This window comes from Hemiscyllium ocellatum, chromosome 3 (assembly GCF_020745735.1).
Source record: "Hemiscyllium ocellatum isolate sHemOce1 chromosome 3, sHemOce1.pat.X.cur, whole genome shotgun sequence".
Lineage (NCBI taxonomy): Eukaryota > Metazoa > Chordata > Chondrichthyes > Orectolobiformes > Hemiscylliidae > Hemiscyllium > Hemiscyllium ocellatum.
The window spans coordinates 111739247-111761882 of record NC_083403.1 but is presented as its reverse complement, the minus strand read 5'-3'; the positions used below and the strand labels follow the sequence as shown (position 1 = coordinate 111761882).

General features: G+C 40.5%; 1 protein-coding gene across 6 annotated transcripts in view; it reads left to right on the top strand.

Annotated features, from left to right (window-relative positions):
* fbxo9 (F-box protein 9) overlaps positions 1–22636 on the top strand; it is a 94962-nt gene that overhangs the window by 64952 nt on the left and 7374 nt on the right. For 5 of the 6 annotated variants that reach the window (XM_060852970.1, XM_060852969.1, XM_060852965.1 and 2 more), the window contains 2 exons: positions 8195–8291; positions 9361–9521. In XM_060852970.1, the coding sequence (XP_060708953.1) occupies positions 8195–8291; positions 9361–9521 (258 nt within the window). The remainder of the gene's footprint in view (positions 1–8194; positions 8292–9360; positions 9522–22636) is intronic. The other variant, XM_060852956.1, reaches the window with a different exon arrangement.

Below are 22636 nucleotides of genomic sequence, written 5' to 3'. Positions count from 1 at the left end.
TTATGTGGGACTATGTCAAATGCTTTCTGAAAGTCCAAATATACTACATCGACCTGCTGTCACTTGTCAACTATACCAATTACATCTTCTTGAAATTTCAACAGATTAGTCAAGGAGGAAGTGTTATCTGAAAACTGCTTTTCAGGAGGCAGATATACCTATTAGATTAACTGTCTCAAATTCAGTCAATGGTCAAGATCAGAGGTATGTAACGAAAGTGAGGCAGGAAAAGGAATCCAGGAAGTAATGCTGCTGGAGCCTCAGCCCTTTGCCGTGTCTAACAAGTTTGAACTTATTGTTTCCTGTCTGCATGAGAGCAGACACTACAGGGAAGATAAGCAAACTGACCTTACCACCATGATAAAGGGAGCATTCAAGAGTGGGGAAAAAACAGAAATGTAGTTCTAATCAGGGACCATATAGCCAGAGAATAGACTGCCCTCTGTGGCCAGGATAGTGGTTCTGAGGGCTGTGTTGCCTGCCTGGTGCCCGGATTCAAGATATCTCATCTGAGCTGGAGACAAACTTGGAGCAGAATAGGAAAGATCCAGTGTCATGGTCCATGTAGGTCCCAACAATATAGGTAAAATGACAAAAAAAGGGTTTTGCTGAAGGAATAAATTGAAAAACAAAACTAAAAATGTTCCCCAGATTAGTAACTGACCCTCAAGTTAATTGGCGCAACGTCAACAAGATTAAAGAAGTAAACATGTGGCTCAAAGATTGGTCTGGGAGAAATAGGTTCAAGTTCGAATGGCGCAAGTACTGGGGAAGGAGAAGCTGTTCCATTGGAAGTGGTTCTACTTGAACTAGGCTTATAGATAAGACTTCAAACGAAATAGTTTTATGGGAAGAGGTGGGAGTCAGTTACATGGAAAATTCGAAAAACAAAGCTGAAGGAGATGGTGCAGTTTGGGGCTGATTTTAAAGTGACAGCATTGTCACAGTAACAAGGTTATTTTGACCTTGGTTTTTTTTTCAAGAGAGGTCGTAAAGGCAGAGGTGCCAAATTGTCGCCTTTAACAATGGCAGGGCAGTGGTCAGTTCTCTCAGTTCAAGTTTTTCTAGTTTGGTTTACTTTCAGCAGGCAGTCAGAAGTTGCTGCAGTGCAAAAACGATGCCACGCTTCAGTAAATGGTTCTTGACTGGCTTCTTGCTCTGAAATCTTTCCTGCCTGCTATTTGAATTTAGCTTTTGCCAAGGAGTGTGTTTATGGATGTCACGGGAATTGGAACAGCTCCTTAATTTGCATTATCGAGTCGGTTCCGTTAAGTTATTCTAAATTCTCTTTTCATTTGTTCATGTTTCAGCTGTAGTGTTTAAATAAATTCTGTTCTGCTTAAAGCCGAGTGGTTTGACCAGCTGCATCACGCCTGGAATATTCACTTGCATCTGCCTTTAAAATAAGAAAAATAAGAGTCTAGGCTACCTTCTTGAAATATTTTGAGGGGGTATGGCCTGGTCCATCACATTATCAGAAAATGCAAGGAAGGATCAAATGTGTGAATGTTATCTTTTCCAAGCAGCTGTAAATGTGCAGTGAAATTTGATAATAAAACAAACTTAAAGCCTTTGTAGCTTAATGTATGAAGCATTCATGATAAGGTAGACCAACTGATGGTGCAAATCAAGGTAAATGGCTATGATATCTTAGCCATTACAGAAACGTTGTTAAAAGATCAAAACTGGGAACTTAACATTCAGAAATAGATGACTTTTCAGAAAGACAGGAGAGATGGAAATGGTGGTGGGGTGGCACTGTTAAGAGATGAAATGTGGACTCATGAGAGATGATTCAGATTCAAATGAGATGCAAAGTCCATTTGGGTAGAGGTTTAAAAATAAAACACAGCCCAAGGGAAAGAAGACATTGGTTAAAATAGTGTACAGAACCTCAAACAGTAGCCACTCTGTAGGAAAGACTATAGATTAACAAATAGTAGGACCACGTGAAAATAAAACAGCAATAATTATGGATGACTTCAGTGTTCTTGACAATTGGCTGATAAAATTAGAAACGGTAGTCATAACACCGAATTCATAGAGTGCATTAGAGATCGTTTCCTAGAGCTATATGTTGTGAAGCCAACCAGGGAGCAGCTATCCTGGATCTAATAATCAGTAATGAGGCAGGCTTAATAAATGACCTTTAAAGTAAAAGTTCCCCAGGAAGTAGTGATCCTAACAAGATAGAATTTAATATTCAGTTTGAGAGTGAGGAACTTGAATAAATAACTGTGTTTAAGTTAAATAAAGGATGTTAGAACAAAATGAGGATGGAATTAGTTAAAGTCAACTGGGCAGATAGATTAATAGGAATGGCAATGAGTGAGCAGTGGCAGGCATTTAAGGGGGTAACTTATGACCCTCAGAAGATTACATCCCAGTAAGGAGGAAAGATTATAAGAGGGATAAACCAATCATGGCGAGCCAAGGAAGTGAAGAAGAGTATTACGTTGAAAGAAAAAGCAAATAAGGATACAAAAGTTGGTAATAAGCCCTGATAACTGGATAAATTCTGAATCCAATAATGGAAGCCTAAAAAGCTATAATGAAGACAGCGAAAATAAACTACCAGGGCAATCTAGCAAGGAATATATAAAATGAAAATAAAACTCTTTTAAAGTCGTAAATAGGAAGAGAGAGGTAAAAGTGAACATCGGCCCCTGAGGAAATGAATCTAGGGAGATGCTTATGGGGAACAAGGAAATGGCTGAGGAGCTAAACAGTCTGCATAAGTTTCCCGGTATGGTTAGAACATGGAAGATGGTTAGAACATTCCATTAATACTAAAAAATACAGAGGAGAAATTAAGTGCCATCACCATCACTGGAGATGTAATATTAGACAAACTAATGGGGTGAAATGCAGATACACCTCCTACACCAGATGACTTGGATCCTAAACAAAGTAGCTACAAAGGTAGTGAATGCATTGGTTGTAATTTTTCACGTATCCCTGAATTCTGGAGAAATGCAGAGGATTTGAAAAAAAATAACTAGGTGACACCCCTATTCAAAAAGGGAGACAGACAAAGAGTGATAAGTGGATTAGCCTAACTATTGTTGGAAAAGTGTTAGGATTAATTATTAAGGATGTGACAGCAGAACACTTGGGAAATCATAATCTAATCAAGCAGAATCAGCATGACTTAGTGAAAGGGAAATCGCGTCTGACTAATTTATTAAGAGTTATTCGAGGAAGTCCCAACCAGAATGGATAGAGGGGAAACTGTACGTGTATTGCACTTGGAATTCCAGAAAGCATTTGACAAGGTTCCTCACAAACGTGAAGTTATAAAATAAGACCCCATGGTGTTGGAGATAGTGTATTAAAATGGATAGAGAATTGGCTAATAGGCAGGAAACTGCAAGTGGGTATAAGGGATTCTTTTTCAACTTGGTAACCTTGACCAGTGGGGTTCCACAGGGATTAGTGATGGGAGCTCAACTGTTTACTATATATATTAATGACTTGGAAGGAAGCGAATGTACTGGAGTCAGATTTGCAAATGACACAAAAAAATGAAAAAGCGCGTTGCAAGAAAGAAGCAAACAATTTACAGAGAGATATTTATAGGTTCATTAAGTGGGTAAATAGTTGCCAAATGGAGTATAATGTAGAAAACTGTGAAATTGTTCATTTTGGAAGGGAGAATGAAAGAAATATTATTTAAATGGAGCAAATTATAGAAATCTGCAACACAAAGGAACTTGGGGTTACTTGTGCATAAAACATAGAAAGCTGGTACACAGGTCATCAGGTAATCAGGAAAGCTAATAGAATGTTGGTCCTTACTTGAAGGGGATTGGAATATAAAAGTAGGGAAGTCTTATTCCAAATGTACAAGGTGCTATTGAGACTACATCTGGTGTATTGAGTGTTATTTTGGACCCCTTATTTATTTTCAAATTGCTTAATTCAAAGCAATTCAGAGAAAGTTCACTAGTACGATACCCAGTATGGAGGGGTTGTCTTGTGAGCAAAGATTAAACTGGCTGGGAATTATTCATTGGAGTTTAGAAGAATGAGAGGTTATTTTGTTGAATCATACAGGATTCTTAAGGCGCTTGACAGAGTACATGCTGAGAAGATGTTTTCCCTCATGGAGAATTTGGGATCTGAGGGGTGAAGTAGTTGGAGCTCCTTGCCACAGAGAGCTGTGGGAGCAGAGTCCTTGTGTACATTGAAGGCTGAGATAGATAGATTCTTGATCAGTAGGAGAATTAAAGGTTGTGGGGAAAGGACAAGAAAGTGGAAGTGAGAAATGTTGGATCAGCCATGATCCTGTTGTGGTGGAGTGAGCTCAAGGGGCTGAACAGTTTACTCCAATTCCTATTTCTTATGGTAATACCAGATGGTTGGTTCTCCCAGATCCCTGGTAATCCACCAAATAAACTAAGGTATAAGGCAGCTGTTTACGGAGGCAAGTGTCATCTCACCTACCTATTGAATTCAGCATGCCTCAGCAAGTTGTGACCAGACATCGCTCTGTTCCCATAAGTCTGTCAGTTTCCTGCATATCCCAATAAATCAGACCTATCATGTCATACAATCTTCTTCAGACTCATTCCTACCCACTGAAGCTAAGTCTGTCACTCTTCTGGCTCTCTGCATTCTTCCAACCTCTGCCATTCTCCCGGCAGGGTGAACCTCCTACATATCAGTTTTTAGTATCCTTTGGTATTATTCATGGTGAGTCCACCTGTAGGAAGTACACTGTATTTGTAATGTGATTTTATACTCCGACAAGACTTAATCCAGTTTTCAACTTAACCAGGTTTGAAGTGGAGGAAGGAGTTGGAGTGGGGAGCTATAAGGAGAGATGATTCAAAGGAAAGAAAGATTGTAGGTATGACGTGATTCGGGGAAAGGATGAGATGATTAGAAGAAAAAAAGAGGATATACTAAACAGAAGGTGAAAGGGGACAATAATTTGTTCTCGGTAGTCCTTGAAAGTTCTGAAAGCTGCAAGAAGGGCTTAAAGGATGCTTTTCTTTGATGGGTCTGGAGGACGATACAAACGAAAATGACAAAGCAAAGAGTCATATAGCTCATAAGGGGCGCTTTGGCCAATCAAGAAACTGCCAACTATCTACACTAATCCCATTATGTAGTCATGATTTGGAGATGCCGGTGTTGGACTCGGGTGTACAAAGTTAAAAATCTCACACCACCAGATTATAGTCCAACAGGTTTAATTGGAAGCACTAGCTTTCGGAGCGCCACTCATTCATCAGGTGGTTGTGGAGGACACAATTGTAAGACACAGAATTTATAGCAAAAGCTTAAAGTGTGATGTAACTGAAATTATACATTAAAAAATACCTTGATTGTTTGTTGAGTCAAGACTCAACAAACAAACAAGGTATTTTTCAATGTATAATTTCAGTTACATCACACTAGACTTTTGCTATAAATTCTGTGACTTAAAATTGTGTTCTCCACAACCACCTAATGAATGAGCGATGCTCCAAAAGCTAGTGTGCTTCCAATTAAACCTGTTGGACTATAACCTGGTGGTGTGTGATTTTTTAACCCATTATCTAGTATTTGGAGAAAATATGGTCTGCAAATGCTGGAGATCAAAGTGGAAGAGTGTGATATTGCAAAAGCACAGCCACTCAGGCAGTTCCTGAGGAGCAGGATACTTGATATTTCAAGCATAATTCCTAATGAAGGGCTTATGTCAGAAAAATTGACTTACCTAGTATTTGCCCAAATCCCAAATGTTAGAAGACTTCAAGTGTCCATTCACATACCTTTTTTAAAAGTTGAGATTTCTGCTGTCCTCCCAGACAGTGCATTCCTGATTCTCACCACCCTCTGGATGAAAAATGTTTTCCTCAAATCTCCTCTCAACCTTTTGCCCTTAACCTTAAAACTATGCTTTCTCCTTAATGGCCCTTCAACTAAGGGAAACAGCTGCTTCCTATCCACTCTCTCCATGTCCCTCATAATGTTACACACCCCAATGAGGGACCAGAAGAGCTTGGTTCAGGTTCTACCTGCTTCCACGTGTTTAAGTCTACACCTCAATGAGATTTCTCCATTGCCTTCTCTCCTCTTAAAGAAAGCAACCTAAACTTCTCCAGCCTCTTTTCATAGTCAAATTGCTCCAACCCAGGCAACATTCTAGTGAATGCCCTCTGCATCCCTTCACTGTAATCATAGCTTCCCTATAGTGTGGCAACCATTATGGACATGATTTGGAGATGCCGGTGTTGGACTGGGGTATACAAAGTTAAAAATCACACAACACCAAGTTAGTGTGCTTCCAATTAAACCTGTTGGACTATAACCTGGTGTTGTGTGATTTTTAGTTATGGACATGGTACTGCAGTTGTCGCCAAACATTTTGTACATTTTGTCTGGTGCTTAACCTACATTAGCATCAACAAGGTTGAAAAAGAGATTACCTATGAAAATTAGTCATCTAAAGAAATATTCTGCATGGTTTTCTCGATCTGATTATATGTTGGAACGAGCAGGAAAGGATTGCTATGACCAAAACTTTTTTTTACTCTTGACTGGGCCAGCATGTATTGCATGTCCCTAGTTGCCCTTGAGAACGTGGTGTTCAGCTGCCTTCTTGAACTGCTGCAGTATATGTGCTGTAGGTAGACCCACAATGTCATTAGAGGGAGGGAGTTCCACGATTTTGACCAGTGACATGAAGGAATAGCAGGAAGACAATCAGGATGGTGAGAGGAACTCGCAGATAGTTTTCCCATGTATCTGTTGTCCATGTCCTTCTAGACAGAAGTGTTTGTGGGTTTGGAAGGTGCTGTCTAAGGACCTTTCACTCAGGAAGGCATTGGACAGACATGCAGATCCAAATCCCATGAGGGTTTTTGCTGCTACTAAGAGACTGCACAGCCTACTTCTGTTCTTTTGTACGTGGACTTTCAAAAATTGTTTGAAAGATAGTCTGATTACCAAAGTTGAGGCACACAATATTAAAGTGATAGTAATAGTCTGGGTTCGGTGTTGACTAAAGGACAGGCAGGGGAATATAGTGGTGAACCATTGTTCTTAATATTTAAAAGAATTATTAGTGGTATTCTCCAAGGGTTGATATTATGACCACTGCTCCTCTTGATGTGTATTAATAACTGGGCATGAAAGGTATAATTTCCAAGAATGTAGATATAAATCCTGGAAATGTGAGGATGATTGCAACTGAGGAAGATTGGAGCACTCATGTTAAATACATTTTAATGTAGAGAAATGTGTTGTCGCAGACTTTAGAAGGAAGAATGCTAAGATATGTTGTGAACTAAATGGTATAATTTGAAAGTGGATGCAGGGACAAAGAAACCTGGATATGTGCATAAGCAAATTCTTGGAATTTTGAGGAAATGTTGAGATATTGGATATATCGTCCTTGGTTAAGGATTTGCGTCCTTGGTTTTATAAATAGAAGGTCAAGGAAGTTATGCAAATGCTTTCATGAATTTGGCATCAACTGATCACCTTAATTTAGAAAGAATGTTAGAGCCTAGGAGAGGATGTTACTGAAATGTTGGAATACCTGGAATGCAGTGTGTCAGTAATGTGCAGAGACTGAATAACGTCAAAAATCTCACAACACGAGATGATAGTCCAATAGGTTTAATTGGAAGCACTAGCTTTCAGAGTGCTGCTCCTTCATATCAGGTAGCAGAAGAACCAGAAGCAATACAAGAAAGCATTTTACTTCCACAATGAACAGTGATCATCTGGAAAGCACTATCTGACCAATTATGGAAGCAGACCCAATAATAACATTGAAAACAGTAGTTAAAGACAGAAAAACCTGCAGAGCTATAGGAAAAGGGAGGGAAGTGAGAATGATCACTCTTTATATGCCATCCTCTTATTTGACGAATGGAATTTTGGGTGAACTCTAGAAGTATAAAGCCTGACTTTGCCTTTAGTGAATTTCTAGCATGTTATATTTCAATATGCTGTTTATTGTACTGTTGGAGCAAGTTTGTATAAATGTCTGGAAATTTGAAAATAAATCAGTTGTGCTTCATTAAGATGTTTAAACAACAAATGAAAAGTAGGTAGACATATTAATTGAAACAGAAGGTGTTTTTTTTTACAGCCAAGCCATGCGCATTAATTAAACTTACCTGACCTATCTGTGCATTATCTCATGGAACTTTCTGTGGAACTCATTCATCACATTCTTTTTGCTTCACCTTAGAATGGATGCTGTTCTCTTTGGTCACTATCGTCTCTCTCAAGAAACAGATAACCAGACCAAAGTATTTGCTGTTCTGGCTAAGAAGAAGAAAGAGGAGGTAGGTACTGGACATTGGGGAACTGAAAATTATATCACTCTAAACACAAGTTGCAGAAAATTCCTTTTAGAGATCTGTGGACTTGGCATAAATTCTCATTGTGATCATATAACCTCATGATTTGAAAAACAAATTTAGAAAAAAAATTACCTATTAGATGGAAGTTTTGTTAAGACACAACTAACATAATCAGTGGACAGTCTTAAGTGATACTTATTAAAGAGTGAGAGAGCATAAAATCAGTCCACTCTGTGTTAATGTAGTTTGTGTCTTTTGGATTAGCTAGGCTACATTTATCCTCATTTTCAGATTAGGAACGTCAGCCTTGATATTCAAGAACAAACGCAGAGAATGTTGGAGAAACTCGGCAGCTCTGACAAAATCCATGCAGAGAGAAACAGAGTTAACGTTCCAGAATGACTCCTCTTTAGAGTTCTGAGTCATATTAGACTCAAAACATCCACTGTGTTTCTGTATCCACATATGCTGCCAGACCTGCTCAATTTCTACAGCACTCTGTGTTTGTTTGTTTTTGCAGCATATGCAAAATTGTGCCTTGATATTCAGATCTTGAATTTCCTGTGCCAAGACTACATTCATGATGGTCATGACAGTAGTAGAGAATCAAGCCATTGGATGGAATTCATTAAAGCTGATCAACTTGCGCTTTTTGGTTGAGTACTGTATTTATAAGTGATAGCAACTAGAAAAGTAGAGACTAAAATTAGAAATTTTTCTGAGCAATTATGATGTACTGCTGTTGCTTCTTCAGAAGTGGCAAAGACATGTGGTTCCTGCTGTAGTTGGGCAGCAAATAAACTGGAGCAACTTTTATAAACTCCCAGTCCATGAAGAAGAATAAAATTTGCGTATTGCTTTTAAGTTTATGTCATAGAAAATGTAATTGCTGTTTATTTTTCTATTTATCATGCTCTAGTCGTTGGAAACATATTGTCAAAATCCCTTGTAGTTAAATAATAGCAGGTATAAATAAACAATTATCTCCTTTTCACAAGGAAATGTTCATTTAAAAATAAATAAAAATGTGACTTATTCTCTCTTTATGAAGCAGAAAACTCCAGACTATCAGAAATACAAATATTACCGCCGTGCTCCTGCTTCCTCTGAGACAGAACATAGTTTTCATGTGGGATTGCAGCTTTGCTCCAGTGGCCGACAACGATTTAACAAACTTATCTGGCTTCATCACTCATGCCTGATTACCTACAAGTGAGTATTGGAGTGTGTTGCTGCAATAATAAATATAATTTATTGATAATCCTGAACATAGATTCTCAGTGGTAAATGGGTAAAGCTATCATTAGTAGGCAATGATTCCTCTTGCCTTGTTATTGCACGCTATGCTTTTCCCAAAAGATGCACTAAAGAATTCAGAACTTATGTTTAATAGTCTGTAACGACTTTCTCCCACAACTAGTGAGCCGATTTTGACCAATATTAAAACACCAATTAAGTCAGTCCCCGGTAATACTAGATAGTGAATCCTGCATGTGAAGACCCATCGACATGCAGTGTAGAAGGACTGCTAGTTCATAGAATCCCTACATTGTGGAAGCAGGTCCTTCGGCCCAACAAGTCCACACTGACCCTTCGAAGAGTAACACACCCAGACCCATTTCCCCTACCCTAGTATCCTATATTTACTCCTGATTAATGCACCTAACTTACATATCCCTGAACTCTATGGACAATCTAGCATGGCCAATTCGCCTAAACTGCGCATATTTAGATTGTGGGAGGAAACCGGAGCACCCAGAGGAAGCCCATGCAGACATGAGGAGAAAGTTCAAATTCAGTTGCCCAAGGCTGGAATCAAACCTAGATCCTTGGTGCCATGAGGCAGCAGTGCTAACTCATGGCTAGTGGTGTCACTAGTTAAAAGGACTAGGTAAATAGAGACTCCGCAAAGCTCCATGGGTATTGATTCAAATCCCACCATTGTAACCAGTGGAATTTGTATTCAGTTAATGAATTGAGAACTTATAGTTAGTCACAGTGGTATTGACAAATCATCTATCATCAATTGTTACAAAATACCATCTGGCTTCCAAATCTTCTTTATAAAAATAAAATCTGTCACCTTTGCCTGAGTCATCATCCATGTGACCACAGACCTATGACAATGTGGTTGACTCTTAGCTGCCCTCTCAGTTAACTAAGCTAGTCCCTCAGGTCATGGGCAATTCGAGATGAGTGACATATTCCAAACTTGGAGGTTGGCAGGGAGATCAGGCAGAATCACATCTTCAATAGGTGTCCAGGGTTATTTAGACCCAGGCTTTAAGGGGCAGTGCTGAGTCAGGCAGGAAAGATCTGGATGCAAAATGCTGCATTTTCATACTCAGGATATGATTTGTGACTTTCTTCATGGAACTTAAGGTATGTTAAAGGAGCACTACAGGTTGAATTAGTATAATTTGAGTATGCAGTCAGTCTCATTTTCCTGCTGTATCTCCATAGTCCTGCAAGTTACCTAAAGATAATAAAGTGTGGCACTGGAAATAACACAAGAGGTCAGGCAGTATCAGAGGAGCAAAAGAGTCAATGTTCTGGGTTTAACCCTTCATCACTACTGGGGAGGGTGTTGAAAAATAATTAGTGAGAAGCGGTGGGGCTAGGCGAAAGGTAGTTGGGATGGTGATAGGTGACCAAAGGTAGGAGATGATTGTGATAGGTCGGTGGGATGTGTTACCTCAAGTGCCCATCCAATTTGCATGCCCCCTCATAAGTAGCAGCTTTGCTTGAATACTAAACTTGCACACCATAGAGGTGCATGCCGAATGCTAGCCATACTCTTATTGATTTCAGTGTTAGACAAGGTACTCCAGATTTACGCTTCACTGGCACTATAACTGCAGGATCAGTGTGATTTCATCCATACAAGTATGTTTACAAATTTTGGTACAAGAGTATACAGATTGCAACTTAGTTTGCAAAAAATACTAGCTTGATTTTTTTTTAAAATTAGTATGGGTTTTAAAAGATTTTGTATGGAAGATATAAAAAAGCTGTTGCTAATCAACTTATAATTCCCAGTTCATTCATTTTGTTTGAACAGTTCATGATTTTCTCTGAATAAAGTTCTAAATAGTTTAAAATCTGTTCCTTGGTTAGATGGTGCTATTTTATTTTTGCTTGGGAACATAGGAACAGGAGTAAGCATCAAGGTCATGGAGCGTGCTCCAATATTTAATAAAATCATGCTGATCAAACTTTATTACCCCACTAATCACAGTTTTTCCAAAGCAAGAATGACCCATTTATTCCTACTGTCTGTAGCCAATACTTAATCCATGCCAATACATTACCTCCTACTTTACTGTTTCTAACTAGCCTGCTGTGGGGGAGAGGGGGGAGGGGATCTTGTCAAAAGCCCTCTGCAAATCCATTGACACTCTCTATCAATTATATTAGTAACAAAATATTCCCAGCAAGTTTGACCGTCACTGTTTTCAATTTGCAAATCCATGCTGATTATGCCCAAACAGATCATTTTAAACCAAGTGTCCATTTATCACATCCTTTATGATAGGCTGTAACATTTTCCCTAATACCTAAAGTAAGGCTGATAGGTCTGTAGTCCCTTTTCTTCTCCACCCCCCCCCCCCCACCCCCCCCCCAACCCCTTGCTTCTTTCTTAGTTGGTAGGGTGACATTTGCGAGCTTCAAATCTACAACAATCATTCTAGAATATGTGGAATTTTAATGGATTACCAGTGCATCAACTATATATATATATAGTCCCCTCCTTCAACACTCTGGGATATTGACTATTAGGTCCCAGGAACTTGCCAACATTCTGCCCCATTAATTCATCCAGTACAACCTTTTTACTAATTTCCTTAAACTTCTCATTTTCCCAGTCTCTTGGGTCTCTAATTCTGGGAGATTTCTTGTACTTTCCTCGTGAAAACAGACACAAAGTGATAATATAGCTTCTCTGCCATTTCTTATTTCCCATTATAACTTATCTGACTTTGCTTTTAATTAATTTATATTTGTTTCAGCCAAATGTTTCCTTTTTACAATACCTGTTGAAGTTTTCTATAGTCCCCTCTGTGATATTTTGCTAGGTTGCATTCATATTCTGTTCTTCCTTTTCTTATCAGTTTGTCCTTGCTGTATTCTTAAAACTTCCTTATCCTCCGAATTATCACATAAGCTTTTCTTTCGGTGTTAAACAATCGTTAACCTCCTTTGTCAACTGATCTTTTTTCAGTTTTCCATCTTGATGGAATGTATAGATGTTCAAAGTCATATGATAGTTGTTAATAGTTCTTTCTGTCCATTGCCTTTTAATGTATTTTTCCAATCTACTTCAGTGAAGTTGTGCCTCATGATTTCATAATTTCCATTATTCAAATATAACACCTTTGCTTCAGATTGAATTAAATGCAGTAGTTGTCTTGGATCACAGAGTGTATCCAAGTGGATCTTTTGGATTCAGTTAAATGTAATTGAGAAGGCTTGACAACAGCAATTTTCCTTAATATGAATGTTTAAAAGTAATAATAAAAGAAAATGGAAAAGACAGGAAAAAAACAATACTGAAAGGGAAAAGAGAAGAAACAATAAGCCTCATGCCCTCCTGCCCATCGGAGACCCCTCGATCGACGGCTGGTCTGGAAGCTTAAGTTTGTTCCTGGCAGCATTCACGATCTGATCAGAGGTGAAGTCCAAATCTCTCGCTCTCTCTCTCGCTCTCTCTCTCTCTCGCTCTCTCTCGCTCTCTCTCTCTCTCGCTCTCTCTCTCTCGCTCTCTCTCTCGCTCTCGCTCTCGCTCTCGCTCTCTCTCGCGCTCTCTCTCTCTCCCCGTACAGGAATGTTCACAGGACTCATTCAAGGTTGTACACCTGTCGAATATCATCAACAATTTTAGCCCTTCAGCTCGTCCTATACAATCCACCCCGATGATTTTTGACATTGCATGCTACAACTGCAAATGCAGACGCATTTTGTGGTAGCAGTCCGAGAAAGTATAACAAGTGTATGTAACCTATTCCAAAAAATGAAAACCACAGTGAAAATAACCATCATTAATACGAATAATATGACAATCGGGTGTATCATCAAATTAATAATCACTATGGGCTTTCTCGTGAGATTAAGTACGGCAGCTGCCAGCTGATCAATCATCCACAGCAGCATCCATCTACAGCAAATTTGCCTGGTTCTGTGAAAAAGCTTTAACAACTCACTCTCTTTTCATTAACATCCCTCTATCTATACACTCTTGTACTTCCTGCCCTGTTATCAATACCCAATAGATATCACCTAGTCTATGGGCAAGAATCTCACCAAGCTTAAGCAGGTATTGTGGGTGGTATATCCAAACTCCTCCCCATGTTCATAGGTCTCCGGAAGTTGCAAGTTTATTAGGAGATGTAACTTGCCCCCTTCTTTAAACAGTCTCTCCCTCCACAGGTCGATTATTCAGATAAGACAATGCCTGTGGCAACACCCCTGTAACCTAAGATGAGGGATCAATAATTTAATTTTTTGTTTTAATAACTCATTCAGTCAAGCCAGCTGCTTGAGAGTGATAAGGAATGTGGAACATCCAATGTATCCCATTGTCTGCAGCCCATTGCTGCACCAGTTGACCTGTAAAGTGGGAGCCATTATCTGATTTGTATTTCTGATGGTTCACCATTGTAAGATATGAACTGTTCTAGGCCCTTAACAGTGTTACTCTGATTTAGCTGTCGAGAAAGCTAACATTAGCTCAGAGTAAGTGTCCACCATTATTAACAGATATTGATACCATTGTTGTAACAGTAATAAGCCAAATAGTCAATCTGCCAGAATTGAGCAGTCTGATCTCCTCATTTGATTTATGCCATTGGCTTTTTCAGCATCATACATGGCTTTCTTTTTGACATATTTCATGCCTGCCAATGATTTTTTCACCAAAGTGCAAACCTCAATCTCTTGCCCATTGCACAATGCTGTGACATCTTAAATGTCCTGACTGTTAATTTTCCAATGTGATACTCTTTGGTTGCATCTTCAGTTGTTCTGGCTTTTACTATTCCGTCTACAATATTGGTGTGATCAGAGATTCTGAACCATCCTTCATTTGGGCATCAGCATGATACACAGTAGTTTTCATATGCTGTGCCTGTCACCCATATTTGTTTCCATAGTTCTGTTCCCCACAGGAGCTTTCCAGATGACTGCCAAGTTGGCATCTGTACAGCCATCCCATAGGCTACTGTCCACGAGTCAGTATAAGTGTGCAAACACTGACTCTCCTCCTCCAGCGGTAGGACTTCAGCTGCTAATTCGGCTTACTGGCTCAATTCCCCCACCTCCTTCACTATGGATAATTCTCTGTGTGGATGGATTAAATACAACTGTTTGCCACCACCTTCGGCCATTCTTCCAGGTGGCTAGCCATCAGACAACCAAGTATAGTGATGAGTATCTTCAGACAGCTGTTCAAACGGTTCACCCCATTGAATGGGCGATGCAGATGTGGCCAGGTCAGAACTTGGAATTTGTTCACCTGGTGGATATTCAGCTATTTATTTATGGAGTTTGGGAACCCCATCCTTTTTCTTCTTGGTTCGATCACTTATGTACCATTTCCATTTTACAGTAGAACTTTGTTGAGTTCTACTGACCTTGTGGGTCGCAACGTCAGATAACACCCACATTAGAATCGGTAATTCAGGTCTGAGGAGTACTTTATCCTCACCCCTCTGTCCTTCAGTTTCTACTAGGGCCCAGTAGCAGTCCAGAAGTTGCTTTTCAAATGGTGTGTAACTCATAACTGCTTCAGTCAATTTTCTGGGCTAGGAGCCCAAAATTATTGCTTTCCCCTTTTAGCTCTGCCATAAGATCCATATGGCTACATCTTGTACTACTGATACTTGTAATTCAAAGGATAAGCCAGGTATTCGAGGAGCCAAAGAAGTGCAAGTGCTACTGCTTCTTTAGCGGCCATAAATGCTTCTGCTATTCATCACCCCATTCAAAATGAGCTTTCTTTCAAGTAATGGCATATAGAGGTCTCAAAAACGTGGTCAATGAGGTATATGTCTGCGCTAATATCCGAGCAGTCCTATAAATTTCTGTGCCTCTGCCTTGCTAGTTGGAGCAGCCATTTCTTGTATTTTATTCTTTATATTTTCAAGGATGACTCTATCCCCTTTTGTCCATTGAATGCCTAAACCTGCAATTATTGTGCTGGTTCTGTATCTTTGTCAGGTTCACCTTCCAGTCTGTATCTTGCATATGTTGCACCAGTGTGTTTAGAGCTTCCGCCACCACAATTTCTGTTGGTCTGCAGATCAAGATGTCATCAATATAACATGCTACATGAATGTCCAGTGGCAGCGGACACCTATCTAAGTCCCATGCTACTGCCCATGGCATAAGGTTTGGCTGTGTAGGTATTTTTGTGGTAGCTGACAAAAAGTATATTGGTGACCTTCCCATTAAAAGCAAACTGAGTTTGTGATTCTGGGGCTATCAGTATCAAGAAAAAGGCATTTGCTACATCAATAACAGTATACCAGGCATCTGGCCCCTGTGGCAAACTTTCTATAGCAGTGACCACATCAGGCATTGCCACCAACAGTGGAGGAGCATATTTGTTGAGTTGGCAGTAATCAACTGTCATTCACCAGCTTCCATCAGGTTTCTTTACAGGTCAATACTGAGCTATTGTACGCAGATACTGTGTCAATATCCCTGCAGCTAACAGGCCTGGTATTGTATCCCCAGTTTCTTCGTAAAATACGATACTGTTGATTGAAATCACCCGTGTGGGCAGAGAAATGATGAGTTCCCATTTTGCCTTGCCAATAGTAACCATCACAGCTTGTATACCAAAAGAGAATTTCCCCAGTAAGGTTTGCAAGGTGGTACCTTTTAATAATTCCATATCAATATTTTCTGATACTTTGGATATCAATGCCAAGACTACTCGTGGGAGTCCATTACGCAAGGTTAATATTTGTTCTAAATCCTGCTGTTACCACCCCACCAAACCCATTAATAGCCATTTTGAGCCCTGCATGTCTGTATGGATTGCCATATATAATAGTAACTTCTGACACAATGTCTAGTAGTGTGACATCTCATTGTACATTGCCTCACCTCCAATAAATGGTGATAGGAGCATGAGGCCTTGGGTCTCCAGTCGTCCCACCAAATGCCTTTACAAAGATCCCGGAGTCCTGGCCCCATCCATAATCAATTGGCTGGCTGGTTCGCCACAACTGCCCAACCTCCTCCAGGCTAGAATACAGTGATGTTGTGGGAGACACCGTCACTGTGGTTTCCTTTCCTCCCTCCACATCTGATTTAGTCTGTCTTACTTCCTTACCCTTTGGAGAGTTGTGTGTCCTCCACTATTCTTGAATTTTGTGGGTTTTGTCCTCCTATTTGATTTGCCTTATTCATTATTAGGGGTCGTACTATTAATCGTTTTCCTGAGGATGGCTCCAGAAGTGGAGCATTCCCTCCCCTGTCATTCCATTCATGCTATGAATCAGATGAATGCCAAATGCCTCCATCCCAGTGATCGGGGTCCCATTGCGAGGTTAATAATGTGTGCATTTTGACTGGGTCATCTTTCCAATTGTGCCATTTTGCTTTCTTTCTCTATTGTACCATTGCTAGACAGCGTATTATCTGGTTCTGTTCTCCTTCACCTTCTCGGCTCTTTCCTCTACTACCTTAACTGCTTCTGTTTGGATGATGATATGTTGTTCTACAGCCACCAGTGTGGCCTCAAGCTGCTTGCTTTTGGCCAGGCACTCTTCTAATTTTCTACAGGTAGAACATAAAGCTGTTGACAATATCCATCCCATTTGCAGTGTATTGCCCTTGCTTCATGGGAAACCCTCTTCCCACAAGAACGTGTGTATGGCAGCCTATATGAAGATCCATCCTTTCTCTCTTTTTCCAGTTGTAACCATTCACCATTCTTGCGGGGGTCCTAATTGTGCTAAAAATTTAGCTATGGATCCGAATCCAGAGACTGCTGCATTCCATCCTGGAATACGGAAGGTCTCCAGAGCATCAGGTTGTCTTTCCCTTCTCTTATATATTTTCCCGAATTCCTTGTCGCCGAAATTGTCTTGGATCACTGAGTGTATCCAAGCAGTTTTTTTGGATTTGGTTAAATGTAATTAAGAGAAGACTCAACAAAGGTGATTTGCTTAAGTATGAACATTTATTAAGTAATAATAAACAAAAAGGAATGAAACAATAATGAAAGATGAAAAAGGAAGAAGAAATAATAAGCCTCACAGCCTTCTCATCAGGAACTCCTCGATCAACGTCTGATTTGCGATCCTAGTCTGAGATGAAGTCTAAGGATTCAGAATAAAACTCTCTCTCTTATACAGTGTAACAAACAGCAAGTACAGAAAAGCAAATACAGAAGACAAGCCGTCTTCAGCCCACACAAATATGTTCCCAGGACTCATTCAAAGTCATGCACCTGTGGAATATCATGAAATAGTTTAGCCTTTTGGCCCATCCTGTACTGTAGTTCAACGTAAACATTTTTCACATTGTGATCATGCATCCCTAAAGGTTCGGTTACAATGAGGTCATTAATTAACCATTTTTCATTACATAATACTACATCCAAAATAATTTGTCCTCTAGTCATTTCTTCAACATGCTGATCTAGAAAACCATTTCTAATAAACTCTAGAAACCTGTCCTCCATAGCTTTGTGCACAATTGGTTTATCCAATCTATATGCAAAATACACTCACCCATGATTATTTTGTTGCACATACAACAATCTTCTTTCATTACGTAATAAATACCATGCCCACACTCCCAATGCTTTTTTTTGGTAGCCTGTAAGTACCTCCAGTTAATGTCTGCTTCCCCTTACTGTGCCACTACTAGAGAAGGGCAAAAAACAATTTACAAGGAAGTTGCCAGAACTGGAGGGTTTGAGTTATAGGGAGAGGCTGAATAGGCCTGGACTTTTTTCCCTGGAACACCGGAGGTTAGGGGTGACCTTACAGAGGTTTATAAAATCATGAGTAGCATGGATCGGGTGAACAGCCAAGGTCTTTTTCCTAGGGTGTGGTAGTCCAAAGCTAAAGGGTTTAAGGTGAATGGGGAAAGACTTAAAAGGGCTGAGGGGTAACTTTTTCGTATAGAGGTGGTGCACATGTGGAATGAGCAGCATGAGGATGATGAAGGTGGGTACAATTACAGTCATTCAGCTACAACCTGCATCTTGTTAACACACATTCACAGTAACACGCTTGACAAATTGAGGACTTTGTTTCTAAAGTGCAAAGTTTTAAAACGTGTTGGCTATAACGTGATTACATCAACAGTTTACACACTGTTTCTAAAGTGCGAATTTTCCATAATGCGCAGTTGCACAAGAATACAACTATAGAGTTGTAGAAGAACTACTTGTACAACCTTTAAAAGGCATCTGGCTGGGTATATGAATTGGAGGGTTTAGAGGTACAGTGGAAACTCGATTATCTGAACGTGATGGGCGGGCACTATTTTGTTCGGATAATCGATTATTCGGTTAATCAATTAAATGCCTTTCCTCTGGGGCTCGGAGTTTTAAAGTCTGCTTCCTATTCAGGAGACTGCAGAAGCATACAGAGCGTGAGACTCTGCCCCCCTCTCGTTCACACACCCCCTGCCCCACACATCCCTCCTCCCATCCAACATCGTGCCCTCCAGCACAAAGTGTGCGAGCCCCCGTCCCCCCACTCCCAACCCAGTCCAAACACCCGACTTCCCCCCTACCTCCAACCTCTCCCCCAATCCACCATCACCCCCTCTCCAGAGCATCGGGACTTCACATCAACAACAAAACTGCTGCTGCTGCCTTTGTGGGGTAATTCTCCCAATAGTGCACAGACACACACAGGCACAACCACACACACAACTTTTCACTGCAAAATTTGACAGGTTCCATGTTTGCCCTGTGGAGGATAATATTGGAGAGATTATTCCTGGGAAGTGGTGATGGGGGCTGGTTAGGGAACACCCTTCTGTATAACTCCAGGGAAAGTGTGGAGAGAGAAAGGGCAGGAGGTCAGTCATTTGGAGACTGTGCCTGTTTAATCACGAAACAAAATCACTGCTGGAAACACATCTTTGATGTAATGTTTCTATCAGGACCTTGAGATCTCCTTCGGATAATCCGATTTTCAGATAATTGGTATTCGGATAATCGAGTTTCCTCTGTATATGGGCCTAATGCTGACAAATGGGACTAGGTCAAATTGGGATGGCTGGTTAGTGCAGGCAAGTTAGACCAAAGGGTCTGTTTCCATGTTGTATGATTCAATGACTACTCTTGGGAAATAAGGCAAGGCAAGTGACTAAGATGTTAGTTGGGGAGCACTTTGAGACCAGTGACCAAAATTCTATTAGTTTTAAAATAGTTATGGAAAATGATAGGCCTGATTTACCAGTTAAAGTCAAATCAAGGCCAGTTTTGATATTAGACCGGAACTTTCAGAAGTTGATCATTGGTAGCTGTTCACAAGTAAAGGGATGTCTGACAAGTGAAAGCTTTTGAAAGTGAGGTAACGAGAGTTTAGGGACAGAATGTTCCTGTTAGTGAAAGACAAGGGCTGGCAGAACAAGGGAACACCAGATGACATAATTCTTTGAAGTTCGCGTCACAGGTAGACAGGGTGGTTAAGAAGGCATTTAGCACACTTTCCTTCATTGCTCAGACCTTTGAGTATAGGAGCTAGGACATCATATTGAGGTTGTACAAAGCATTGGTGAGGCCTCTTCTGGAGTACTGTGTCCAGTTCTGATCGCCCTTTATAGGAAGGATATTATTAAGCTGGAAAAAAAACAAAAGTTGTTGGAAAAGCTCGGCAGGTCTGACAGCATCTGTGAAGAGAAATCAAAGTTAATGTTTTGGTTCTGGTGACCCTTCCTCAGAACTGGGGAAGATTTACAGGAATGTTGCCAGGAATAAGATTTATAAAATCGTGAGGAGTATGGATAAGGTGAATGAATAAAAGAACAAAGAAAATTACAGCACAGGAACAGGCCCTTCGGCCCTCCAAGCCTGCGCCAATCCAGATCCTCTATCTAAACGTGTTGGCTATTTTCTAAGGATCTGTATCCTTCTGCTCCTTGCCCATTCATGTATCTGTGTAGATATATCTTAAATGATGTTATCATACCTGTCTCTACCACCTCCACTGGCAACACATTCCAGGCATTCATCACCCTCTGCGTAAAGAACTTTCTATGTGTATCATCTTAAACTTTTCCCCTCTCACCTTGAACTCATGACCTTTAGTAATTGAGTCCCTGACTCTGGGGAAAAAAACATCTTGCTATCCACACTGTCTGCACTTCTCATGATTTTGTAGACCTCAATCAGTTCCCCCCTCAACCTCCATCTTTCTAATTAAAATAATCCTAATCTATTCAACCTCTCTTCATAGCTAGCACCCTCCATACCAGGCAACATCCTGGTGAACCTCCTCTGCACCCTTTCCAAAGTATCCACATCCTTTTGGAAATGTGGCAACCAGAACTGGACGCAGTGTTCCAAATGTGGCCAAATCAAAGTTCTATACAACTGTAACATGACCTGCCAACTCTTGTACTCAATACCCCTTCCGATGAAGGAAAGCATGTAGTATGCTTTCTTGACCACTCTATCCACCTGTTTTGCTAAATTCTGGGTACAATGGACCTGAACACCCAGGTCTCTCTGCATCAGTTTTCCTCAGGGTTTTTCCATTTACCATATAGCTCTCTCTTGAATTGGATCTTCCAAATACCATCATCTCGAATTTGCCCAGATTGACCTTCATCTGCCATTTCTCTGCCCATCTCTCCAATCTATCTATATTCTGCTGCATTCTCTGATAATCCCCTTCACTATCTGCTACTCCACCAATCTTAGTGTCATCTGCAAAATTGCTAATCGGGGAAAGTAAGGTCTGCAGATGCTGGAGATCAGAGCTGAAAATGTGTTGCTGGAAAAGCACAGCAGGTCAGGCAGCATCCAAGGAACAGGAGATTCGACGTTTCGAGCATAAGCCCTTCTTCAGGAATGAAGAAGGAATTATGCCCAAAATGTCGAATCTCCTGTTCCTTGGATGCTGCCTGACTTGCTGTGCTTTTCCAGCAACACATTTTCAAAATTGCTAATCAGGCAATCGATACTTTCCTCCATATCATTTATACATGTCACAAACCACAGTGGTCCTAAACAAATCCCTGTGGGACACCACTGGTCACAGGTCTCCATTTTGAGAAACTGCCTTCGACGACTACTCTCTGTCTCCTGTTGCCCAACCAATTCTCTATCCATCTACCTAGCACACCCTGGACCCCATGCAACTTCACTTTCTCCATCAGCCTACCATGGGGAACCTTATTAAATACTTCACTCAAATCCATGTATATGACATCTACAGCCCTTCCCTGATCAATCAACTTTGTCACTTCCTCAATGCATTCTGTTAAGTTGATAAGGCATGACCTTCCCTGCACAAAACCATGTTGACCATTTTCTTCCAAATGAACATAGATCCTATCCCTCAGTATCTTCTCCAGCAGCTTCCTGACCACTGATGGCAGGTTCACCGGTCTATATTTACCTGGATTAGAGCTGAAAATGTGTTGCTGGAAAGGCGCAGTAGGTCAGGCAGCATCCAAGGAGCAGGAGCATCGACATTTCGGGCATGAGCCCTTCTTTAGGAAGGGATCATGCCCGAAACGTCGATTCCCCTGCTCCTTGGATGCTGCCTGACCTGCTGCGCCTTTCCGCAACACATTTTCAGCTCTGATCTCCAGCATCTGCAGTCCTCACTTTCTCCTAGAAGATTTACCTGGATTATCCCTGCTACCCTTCTTAAATAAAGGTTCAACATTAGTAATTCTCCAATCCTCCGAGACCTCACCCATGTTCAAGGATGCTATAAATATTTCTGCTAAGGCCCCAGCTATTTCCTCTCTCGCTTCCTGCAGTAGCTTCGGATAGATCCCATTTGGACCTGGGGACTTATCCACCATAATGCTTTTTTTAGAATACCCAACACTTCCTCCTTATGCTGACTTGATCTAGAGTAATCAAACATCTATCCCTAACCCTAACATTCAACATGTCCCTCTCCTCGGTGAATACCAATGAAAGTATTCATTTAGAATCTCACCCATTTTCTCTGACTCCACACATAACTTTGCTCCTTTGTCATTGAGTGGGCCAACCCTTTCTCTAGTTACTGTCTTGGTCCTTATATACAAATGAAAGGCTTTGGGATTTTCCTTAACCCTGTTTGCTAAAGATATTTCATGATCCCTTTTAGCCCTCTTCACCCCTTGTTTCA